At 36.1% G+C, this 11,795-nt stretch overlaps 1 protein-coding gene and 2 non-coding genes across 3 annotated transcripts in view; all 3 read left to right on the top strand.

Moving 5' to 3' along the window:
* The first annotated feature begins 7,620 nt into the window (after positions 1 to 7,620).
* Positions 7,621 to 7,731, top strand: LOC125835962 (U5 spliceosomal RNA). Its single transcript, XR_007443431.1, has one exon. It is a non-coding gene; the product is annotated as a U5 spliceosomal RNA (small nuclear RNA).
* Positions 7,732 to 8,329: 598 nt separating this feature from the next.
* Positions 8,330 to 8,447, top strand: LOC125835971 (U5 spliceosomal RNA). The gene has a single exon (XR_007443438.1). It is a non-coding gene; the product is annotated as a U5 spliceosomal RNA (small nuclear RNA).
* A 1,617-nt stretch (positions 8,448 to 10,064) lies between these two features.
* LOC125835811 (putative pentatricopeptide repeat-containing protein At5g37570) overlaps positions 10,065 to 11,795 on the top strand; it is a 130,928-nt gene continuing 129,197 nt past the window's right edge. The window contains exon 1 of the mRNA XM_049514916.1: positions 10,065 to 11,761. Within this exon, the coding sequence (XP_049370873.1) occupies positions 10,106 to 11,761 (1,656 nt within the window). The 5' untranslated portion in view covers positions 10,065 to 10,105. The remainder of the gene's footprint in view (positions 11,762 to 11,795) is intronic.

Raw genomic sequence — 11,795 nt, 5'->3', positions numbered from 1 at the left:
AAAAATAAAGCCTTGCCAAGGTTGGAAATAATTGATTATGGTGCAAGGGGCAATAAGAATGAGGAACAGACCGAAGCAGAATTGAATTCAATCGAAAGGGAGTTGGAGGAGGCTGCAAAAGTGGAAGAGAACCCTTCGGGGTGGCCCAGTGGTTTGAGCTTTGAGCTTGGGACTTCCATGTTGGAGGTCTAAAGTTCGAAACCCCTTGCCAGCGAAAGCAAGGGGTTTGCCTTCTGGGTCAAGCTCGTCGCACCAGGCTTGCCTAGTGCGGGTTACCTCTCCTATGTGGTTTGCGAGCTATTGCATAGGAGCGGGGGTTTTACCCTGTGCTCACCTAAAGGGTAGCGGCTGTGAGTTTCCCTTGTCATAAAAAAAAAAAAAAAAAGCGGAAGAGATCTCATGGAGACAAAATTCTAGGTGTCTATGGATCAAACATGATGAAAGAAATATAAAGTTTTTTTCACAAACAGGCCAATGCACACAAGATATATAATTGTATTGACTAAATAGTAATTGATGAGGAACTGGTGGATGATGAGAAGGTCATAACGGATCACATCCAAGACTTTTATGACTAATTATTCAGGGAAACAGAAGAATGGAGACTGAGTTGGGAAGATGAGAACTTAAGTAGGCTCCCTGAAGATGAGAAGGAATGGCTGCAGAGAAATTTTACTGTATAGGAGTTAGAAGCTGTCATTAAATCCTTCAAAGGAGACAGCTCCAGGCCCAGATAGTTTTGATCTTCATCTTTTAAAAGATGCTGGAACACAGTGAAGGATCACATCTGGAGAACAGTGGAAGCATTCTATCAGAAAAGATCTTTTGTTTAAAGCTTAAATGCCACAACATTGTCACATTAATCTCCAGGCAGCTGATAAGCTCAAATGGGGACACCAGAAAGAAAGGAGTTTATACAGTCAAGGAAGGGTATCAACAATTGTGCTCTAGAAACCCTGTGATAGCTAACTGGCCCTGGAAACTCATCTGGAGGACCAAGCTACCACCTAAGGTAGTTTTTTTTACCTGGATAGCTCTATATGAGGCATGTCTCACCCAAGACAACATACATAAAAGAAAAATCCAATTCCCAAACAGATGCTATATGTGCAAAAAAGAGGCTGAAACCCCCAGACACCTTCTTCTTCATTGTGAGGTGGCCTCAGAATTATGGAGCATGTTTTTTTGTCTCTCTGGCATCAATTGGACCACACCCCTCACTGTTAAGGATACATATGAGAGTTGGAGTCTATGGAAGTCGACAAAGCCATCAAGAAGATCTGGATTATGATACCTGCTTGTATTTTTTGGTGTATTTGGTTAGAGAGGAACAAGAGACGTTTTGATGGAGAGTCAACTGCTTTAGGCATTTTGAAGACTAGGTGCATTGAAAATTTGTTTAGTTGGACCAACTTGTATCCTGCTATTAATGCAGAACAACTTCAGGATTTTACTAACTCATTAGCTCTGGCTTAGATAGTTTGTATAGTTAGCCAGAGAATTTTTTGTAAGCTCAAATGCCATATCTTGTAAATTTAGCATCTTGATGCTGTTATTAATACCACTTATCTTATCAAAAAAAGAAGAAGGGGGTAGTTGAGGTGAAAGGTTTCAGGCTCATCAGTCTGTTTTTTTGAGAATGGTAAAGTTGTATTCATCAGCAATGAGGGTATGCTGGCAACCAAACAAAAATAAAAATTAAAAAAAAAAAAACAAAAAAAAAAAACAGGCTCATCAGTCTGTTAGGGAGTATTTATAGGATAATTGCTAAACTTTTGGCAGAAAGGATCAAGCTTGTGATTGATTAGCTATTTTCAGCCAATCAGAATACTTTTATTTAGGGAGGCAAATAACTGATGCAGCTATAGTGGCCAATGAATGTCTTGATCATCTATTGAAGTCAAAAAAGAAAGGGATAGCTTGTAAGCTTGATCTAGAAAAGGCTTATGACCATGTCAATTGGTCGTGTCTGCAAAATATTTTGAAACAGAATAAATTTTGGTGATAAATGGATTGGATGGATCAGGTATTGCATAACCACCGTTAGTGTTTCCTTTATGATCAGAGGGAGCCCACATGGTTTCTTTAAATCTTAAAGAGGATTGAGACTGGGAGATCCGTTAACTCCTTATTTCCTTACTTTGGTGATGGAAGTTCAAAGCATGATGATAAGGACGGCAGAAAATTTTGGCTGGATAAAAGGAATGAGCTGTGGAAGAACTGGTGGTGATAGTGTGACTGTTTCCCATATTCTATATGCTGATGATACCCTACTGTTGTGTGAAGCAGATAGAACGCATTTCTTGTATCTCAGATTTATCTTTAGCCTGGTGATGGCTTCAAAGGCCAGAAGAACCCCTCCAAACAAAAAAGTAAATGAAATGCTTTCTATCTCAGATTCTATATGCTGATGATACCCTACTGCTGGAGGTGGGCATGGAGCTAACATCACCAGATTGGAGGTGGGCATGGAGCTAACATTAAATTCTGGACAGATCTATGGGTTGGTGATGCATGCTGGAAGGACAAATTCCCTACTTTATTCAATTGCTCAACAAAAAGGAATGGCAATGTGGCACATTTTCTCTCAAATTCTGGTTGGCAGCAAGAGTTTAGAAGGAATTTGAATGATTGGGAGGTAGAGGACTGCCAGTTGCTTCAACAAAATAGAATCAGAATCAGGCAAGGACAAAAAATTTCTCAGATAGGAATTGCTAGACTGTTAACAAAAGAGCCAGGTCAACATTGGTGGGTTGCAACATAGGGGGTATGTTTAACATAATAATCTGCAAAAAAGGGGATTCATATTTATGTAATAGATGCTACTTGTGTGGAGACTGATTGACGAGAACCGAGGTGGAGTTAACGCTAAGCTTAAGATTTGGAGGCAGACCTTGAGTCTAAAGGGTTCAGGTTGAGTAGAACCAAGATAGAATACTTGGAGTGCAAGTTTAGTGACTTAACGTTTGAGGTTGGCGTGAAAGTGAGGCTTGATACACTAATCATTTAGCAGAGAGGAAGTTTCAAGTATTGGGTCTATTATCCAAGGAAATGGGGAGATTGATGATGATGTCACACATTGTATAGGTGCATGGTGGATGAAATAGAGGCTCGGATTTGGAGTCATGTGTGATAAGAAGGTACCACAAAAAGTTAGAGGGAAGTTCTTCAGAGCGGTGGTTAAACCGGCTATGTTGTATGGAGCAGAGTGTTGGCCAGTCAAGAACTTTGTTTAGAAGATGAAAATTGTGTAGATGAGGATATTGAGATAAATGTGTGGGCATAACAAGAGAAGTGACATTATGAATGAAGATACTCGGGACAAGGTAGCAGTGAGGTGGACAAGATGCGGGAAATGAGACTAAGATGGTTTGGGCATGTGCACAAGAGATGCATGGAGGCCCTAGTGCAGAGTTGTGAGATGTTGGCTATGGATGGATTCAAGAGAGGTAGAGGTAGAGGTAGATCGAAAAAATATTGGGGAGAGGTGATTAGATAGGACATGACGTAACTTCAGCTTATCGGGGACGTGATCATAGATAGGAGGTTATGGAGGACACAAATTAGGGTAAAATAGTTAAGCGTCGTCTCTCGCTTATTCTTCTGTACTATTACCCATACTTTTAGTCGTAGTATTACTCTTGTAGTTTCTTGTCCTTTGTGTTTGGTTACTATCTGTTGTTTTTTGTAATTCCATTGTCGTTTGCTTGTTGCCAAACCCTTCGCCTTTCTTTTGAATCAAAGTAGGTCGCGACTGTTGTATTTTAGTCGGTCGGGGGAAGCGGTAGCTTCGTGCTCCGCTTCTCTCGCGCTTGCTTGCGTGAAGGCTTAGAGCCCTTTTCGCTAGGTCCAAAAGCTTCCCAAAAGATCTGATCCAACAGAAATCCCGCATTGAGTGACTTCTTTATTTCTGTTCTTTCTTTCTCTTTACTGCTTTGGACTGTTTTTTTCCTTGAGCTGTGGGTCTATCAGAAACAACCTCTCTACCTTAAGGTAGAGGTAAGATCTGCGTACACTTTACCTCCCCAGGCCCTTGTGGGATTACATTGGGTATGTTGTTGTTGCCGTTGTATGCTCTACTTGTGTCAAGAAGATCAAGAAATAGTGGAGTACCTGTATATCCATTACAGAGTTTCCAACAATGCTGTAATTATTTCTAAGTATCTCTGGTATTGCATGGGTGATGCCTCAGAATGTGAGAGGTTTAATACAAAGTTGGCAACAACAGGCAAGTTACTCACAAAGAGAATAAGCAGAGATACGGAGGACTATTCCACTGTGAATTTCTGGACGATATGGCTGGAAAGGTACAAGGCCTGTTTTTAAGAACATAGATCTCCAATTTTTAGGGTAAAAGATAGTTGTTTGCAGAATCTATTCTTCTGGTGTAGAAGTAGTTCAATAGGTAGTTTGAACCAATTAATGGATTTCCTAGATTTGTTAGGAAGGAAAGTCTAGTAGCCTGTTTTTCTTTTTGGAGTTTTTTGTTGTTTATGTAACCTTTTATTATCTTCTTGGTACCCTTTTAATAAAACTTTTACCTTATAAAAAAATCTTTAGTAACTTGCTGGATAGTTTGTTGTAGTTGAAGGTGAAGACATCTTTAATTTATCTAGATTTTGGTGCTTTACTACCATATTAGTTAAGATCCTTTTTAATTGAGTGGAGTGATCTTGTTCTCTCAATTACTTGACTTGCAATTTCAAATTTTCTATATTAGTAGTTCTTTTCCTTATTTCCTTTTGTACTAGTTGGTTTCTTTGATACCCCCGGCGAAGCCAGCTGAAGGAAGGTCATGTTACTGTCCCCTTATTCACTGAAGCACACACACTTGGTTACCGTTGCTTATCTGTAAGTAACTTCTTTATGTAACAGCACCAAATTTGGTTCTCCAGGGAACTGTATGAAGATTTCGATCTTGCCTTTTGAGGCCAATCAATTTTTTTAGTTTACGTGTTCTGAATCACAATCTTTTTTCGCTTATTGTGTTTTGGATTAATTATTTATACATACTAAATAATTTTCTTAATCCAAATACAGGTTGAGCCAAATCTACTGGATTCCGTCAACTTGTAGCTCCATGGATGAGTCCTCCCACTGGCTACTTGTTACATTTCATTGAATCGCAGGATTGCTCAGACATCCATCCCCTTTACGCTTTGCCTGCCCTAACCATCTGTTAACTGGCAGGTAGAGGCTTATCTATGTGATTTGATACGCTTGTTGGTTATCAAAACTTTTTCTCAATTGCTATGCTTTGCCACTTTTTATATGATAATATAATCACATACGCATGAATTGCTGCCACTTTTATTTTTTTATTTTTTTGTGTTCTAATTTGTCTATGAGAAAGTTAAATTAATTATATTAAAGATGTCATGTCCTTTAATTATATATATTTGCCTTAATAATGTGAAACCTTATACATTTACTGTGTGAAGTTGATGTGTATAATTAAAGAAGATATATTTTATGTGATTTGCTTAATTATCTTACAGACGATCAATAACATATGTAATTTTTTTTAAAGCATCTGGATACTTTATTAGAAATTAAAATATTAAATTAAAAATATGAATATTTTGACAATTTATGTTTTTATTTTTTAAAGATGATGACTATGTATGAAGCCTTAAGTTTGTGGTTTTGAGGCCGCCCATGCTGGCCAATCAAACTTGGGTGGCATACATTAATTTCTGGGGCATTCACGTGAGACTTCAGCCTCCGTAGAGTTTACAAGCGGAGTCAGTCTGTGTAACATTTACTATCTCCATTTTATAATAATTTCTCCGTCTTAAAATTAGTGTTACTTAATAAAATCATGCATGCACTATCATCCTCTCGAGGTAGTATAATATCTCTTCGTTCACTTGTTGTTTAGTTTGAGATATTTTTTAAAAACTAATAAATAAAATAATATAATTTAGGTCCTTTTTAATTATTAAGTATTACTTATAAAATGATAAATTATTTTTTGATTTTTCAAACTAAATAAATAAAAATGGACATCAATTTTCAATATAGTGGACAAGTAAAAATAGACGGAAAGAGGTGGTTAAGTTCTGAAGGGTAAAATGGTCACACTATTCCCACCCCTCTATCTATATTATAGGAGTTTTCTCATTTGATAGCTTCATTCAAAGATATTAGAAAGCATTACCAAAAAAGGATGATCAAGATGGAGAGGAAGACTTTTGGGCTTTTGTTCCTTCTCATTGTATTTGCATCACGTAATTAGTCTTTTTCCCATTATATATTTTGTGAATCCAAGTTAATGATTTATGGTTTCTAAATTTTTTCGATATACATAATACACTGTCGAAAATGTGTGTTTTACTATGAGTTTGATACTTCTATTTTCTTTTTAAAAATTTAAAATGACCAGTAGATAATCGAGCATTGTCGTGCTTTACCTCAAAGAGGTAGGAGCTAGCTTGATCATATTAGTAATTAACAATAGTTTTTGGTTAGTTTCTTATTCTCTAACGAGTGATGCTAGTTGTTGTTTCCTCTGCTTAGTATCTTGTTATTTGACTATCATATTTTACTTGTGATGAAAACTTCTTTTTTGAGTCAAGGTCTATCAAGAACAACTTCTTTACCCTACAAAGGTAAAAAATAAGATCTGTGTAAATTGTATTCTCTCCAGATTTTACTGAATATGTTATTATTATTATTATTATTATTATTGTTATTTAAAAATTTAACTTATATGTACATCGACATCTAAAAGACTTTAATTTTAGACTTTCGAATTTTGTGCATGTAGAAATAGGAATCCGACAAGTGGAGGGAAGAGTGTGCATCTCACAAAGCCATCGGTACCGCGGCCCATGCGTCCTTGACCACAATTGTGCTATCATTTGCCGCAACGAAGGCTTCTCTGGCGGAGACTGCATTGGCTGGCGCCGAAGATGTTTCTGCACTAAGCTATGCTAATAGTAGAGAATTGTAGTAGCTCAGTTGTTTGACTACGTGAATTTGTTCAATTTCTAATTCCCGTTGTTCCAGTGCTATCTTTAGTTTATTGTCCCTTTCTTCTTGTTTTTCGTTTTGGTACTCACTCTATTACAATTTGTTTGTCTATTTCTTTTGGTTCAAAAAGAATCCCCCCTAATTTGTCTATTTTTAATTTAAAAATCTCATATGATACGTTTAAGATGGACATCTTGATATATACATTACACACATTTTAAATTTAAGATTAGAAGATTCAATTTTTTTTTATCTTCTTAAATTTCGTGTCGAGTTAAACTAGGACAAATAAATTGAAATAAAACAACAATCGTATTTTACGGAAGTTGGTAATATACTAATCTGTGTGTTCAAAAATTCAAACTTAATGTCAAAAGAAATAACAAAAATAGAGATTATCACTTGATCCAAGCTTACAATTAAATTAAAAGCAGTAAATTTGTCCGCCTTGTTGAATTTAAATACTAAAATTTTTCTATTAAAAGAATAAAATAACACATGATAAGAAAGAAAAGTAAATCAAAATGTACAAAAAAACGTCACCAACGTTGTACAATTGTTAGCAAAATTTATCTCACATCGGACACAAGCTGTAAAATGAACAGTTTCGGCCCGTATTTAAAGTTGGCTCCAGCCAATCAGTCAAATCACGCACATAACGAACTATTCTTTCGCCTTTTACTAAAGAATACCGTGTGCACATTGCAAATAGTGGTATATGTCAATTTTTGAAGGGTTTTTCTCTTTTTGAGAAATACCCAACAATTCTTAGTTGAAATGTTTCTTTGTTTTAAAGGGCCTCGATATAAAATCATATGGCAAGAGCAGTGTTTTGGACGGCGAAAGGCGACAAGGGCCTCGCCGCTCGCCTTTTTGAATCGAGGCATCAATTAATATCAAAAATTAAAAATATTTAATTGCATATATAAGTATTCAAAATCTCAAAAGCAATAACATATATTAGCATATATTTCAATTCAAAAACTAATAGTAGATACTAAAAGTCCAATAATTCAAAAGATAGAACTCTAAAAGTCTATTCTTCTTCAAAGCTATCCAACTATTGAAGATCAACATCTTCTACATCATGATTATATTGCTCCTCATCATCTTCCTCCTCAGATTCTTCATCAATTAGTGTCCGAGTCCTACTTGAAGTTGAACTTGTAGATGTAGTTTCTACTCCTTTGCTCTTGTCAAGTGCTCTTGATCTTGAAGAAAGTCTCCTAAGATGATAGATACTCTCGTCAGCTCCAATTGCCATAACAACACTACCTCAAGCAAGATCATCATCCTCATATACTAGTTCATCTTCTTGATCTTCGGGGCATCCAGTCGATCAGTCAAATCACGCAGCCACACAATGAGCACATTGCGAACTATTCTTTCGACTTTTACTAAAGAATACCATGTGTGCGTTGCAAATAGTGGCATATGCCAATTTTTGGAGAGTTTTTGTCTTTTTGAGAAATACCCAACAATTCTTAGTTGAAATGTTTTCTTTGTTTTAAAGGACCTTGGTATAAAATCATATGGCAAGAGAAATAACATACAAATTTTCATATTACAAGAAGAACAATAATCAAAATTTATGTATTCAATGATTGACTTATAAACTAGAAGTTGATTTTGGTACACATACAAAAGAGAATGCACAATTATTTGATCTTGTGGATTGAAAGGTGGGCCCTACTTTCGTATAAAAGGTTGAGACTTTCTTTCTGAGATAGATAAGAATAGAAAGGGCTCGTGCTCTCTTTCAACCGCTGATGCTAAAAATAAAGACAGAGTGCGTAGACCTGAGGGGAGGTTGAGTCAGCAACTAGTTTTTCCAGAATAGGAAGTGTTGACACCAATTTGGCCCTCCACAATATAAATTAATTATCGAGCTTCTTAAATTTCCAACGATTTAAAATAATTGACTTTATAATTCAAAATATTTTTCAAGTCATTTTAAGTAATTTTTTCATTTTTACAATTTTTTAAACTAATATATATATATTCTATATAATTTTGTATGTATTTATGAATATTCAAAAATCATCTCAAAAAGATTTTACATTTTTTAGTTAAATATTTTATTAGTTTAGTTTGGCTTAAGTTATAGTTATAATTTCGAGTTAATTAGTTTATAGCTAAATTAATTATTTTATGTTGTTAAGATTAAAAAGCTTATTAATTAATTATATTAATTCACCTTATTTTAATTTTGGGTCATTCCAACCCAACAACAATTTACATCAGCCCATTGCTGCCTCCAATTTCCAGTCAACATTACAGCCCACCAATATAATACAAAAGACCCAATTCGGCCCAACTTACAACATTAATTTTCGGAAAAATGACAGAAATTCCACCTTTTAGTTTACTTATTACCATTATCCCCTATAAGTTTTACAAATTTCCAAAATTCCTCATTTTCGCACATCAGATTAGTGTATCTCGCACATCAGATTAATGTATCAGCGCTTATATTATTGTATCTCGCGCATCAGATTAGTGTATCATGTATAAAATGTAATGTATCTTACTTAACGATTAATGTATCTCGCACATCAGATTAATGTATCAACGCTTATATTATTGTATCCGTTTGAGGAATTTCTATAATTATAAACTTTTAAGGAATAAATTATAATTTTACCTTAAAAGTATGTGATTTCTGTAATTTGCCCTTAATTTCCTCCAGCCTATTCAAATCTCAGCCCACAAAAACAACATTCTAATACCCAGCATATACATACATATACATACAATACAGTACCCCCCCCCCCCCCCACACACACACACACCCCTGTACGTCTTCTTCTTCCATACACATCAGTTCGGGTTTTTTTTTCCCCTTTTCGCGGATATTCAGAGCAACAACAACTCCCCATTACTTTTAACTGTTGCTCTCGAAAAGGAACGGATAGATTAAAAAATCCAACGGATTTGATTCTGTAAGTGGAGTTAGCTTTTTCTTGATTTCTTTGTGGCATTTTATCAAACACATAGTGGATGGTAATAAAGCCCACTCTTTCAAGCTAAACACACCTACAAAATACTTATAATTGTCAACAATATTACTAATTCTTGCACAGAGAATTAATGTGGAGTTGTCATCACCATCTACTTTGCTTTTGTGGTTATGTCTTTGATTAGAAAATGCATAAGAACTGAACCATCATCCTTTACGGTTCTAAATCTGTTGAGAGAGAGCAGATGCATAAAACACCTTGAACAAGTTCATACCCACATAATACAAAAGGGTTATGAGCAAGACCATTTTATCATTAACCAGTTTATATCCCTCTGTAATGTGTTTTCGTATGATATATCTTATGCTACAAGTGTGTTTGAGCATGTTATTCAGCCTAATGTTTATGTATGGAATACATTGATTAAAGGGTATAGCAAAAAATCATCTCTTGTTGATTGTTTCGTAGTCTTGAGACAAATGAGAAGAACTGTGAATGTGAAACCTGATGAATTTACTTTTCCGTCGTTGGTCAAATCTTGTTCTAATGTGTTTGCTTTGAGGGAAGGTAAGATTATTCATGGGTTGTTAGTGAGATATGGGATTGATAGTGATGTGTTTGTAGGATCTAGTTTGATTGATCTTTATGGGAAGTGCAAAGAGATTGAGTATGCACGAAGAATCTTTGATGAAATTCCTCTGAAGAATGAGGTTATATGGACTGCGATGATCGTTGGATATGTATATGTTGGTGATTTATTAGAAGCAAGGAAGTTATTCGATGAAATGCCACAGAGAAATGTAGCTTCGGGGAATGCAATGATTAGGGCATTCGTGAAGTTTGGTGATTTGTCCGGTGCGAAGAAATTGTTTGATAGTATGCCTTATAAGGATGTGGTATCTTTTACTACTATGATTGATGGTTATGCTAAGGCTGGTGACATGGCATCAGCAAGGTTTCTGTTTGATAGGTCTTCTGATAGAGACATAATTTTGTGGTCTGCTTTGATGTCTGGGTATGCTCAGAACGGGCAACCCAATGAAGCTGTCAAAATATTTCACGAGATGTTGTCAATGAATGTTAGGCCAGATGAGTTTATAATGGTAAGTTTGATGTGTGCCTGTTCCCAGTTAGGTCGTCTGGACCTAGCAAATTGGGTAGAACATTATATGAGCCAAAATTCTTTTGATCTTAATCAAGTACATATAGCTTCGGCCCTCGTGGATATGAATGCTAAGTGTGGGAATATGGAAAGGGCAAAAATGTTGTTTGAGGGGATGCCTAAGCGTGATCTAGTATCATATTGTTCAATGATACAAGGGCTGTCTATTCATGGTTGCGGTTCTCAGGCTGTAGATTTCTTTGATAGGATGCTGAACGAGGGTCTTGTGCCTGATGATGTTTCCCTAAAGATAATTCTGACAGCTTGTAGTCGTGCAGAACTTGTTAAGGAGGGTTTCCGGATCTTCAATCTAATGACAACCAAATACTCTGTCAAGCTATCTCCAGATCATTATGCATGCGTAGTAGACCTTCTTGGAAGGTCAGGAAAGCTTCAAGACGCATATGAACTTATAAAGTCGATGCCTGTTGAACCTCATGCCGGTGCCTGGGGTGCACTTCTTGGGGCTTGTAAGCTACACTGTGACATTGAGGTTGGGGAGGAGATATCGAATAAACTTTTTGAACTAGAGCCTCAAAATACGGGTAATTATGTGATTTTGTCAGACATCTATGCTGCGGCAAATAGGTGGTTAGATGTTGCACTGTTGCGTCAAAAGATGAGTGAGAAGGGTCTTAGGAAGATACCTGGTTGCAGCAGTTGGGTATGGAACAATCCTTAAAACTTTTATCCTATTA

Source organism: Solanum verrucosum, unplaced genomic scaffold (assembly GCF_900185275.1).
Source record: "Solanum verrucosum unplaced genomic scaffold, falcon-dt-bn FXZP01000128.1, whole genome shotgun sequence".
Taxonomy (NCBI): Eukaryota; Viridiplantae; Streptophyta; class Magnoliopsida; order Solanales; family Solanaceae; genus Solanum; species Solanum verrucosum.
This window is presented reverse-complemented; position numbering and strand designations above follow the sequence as displayed.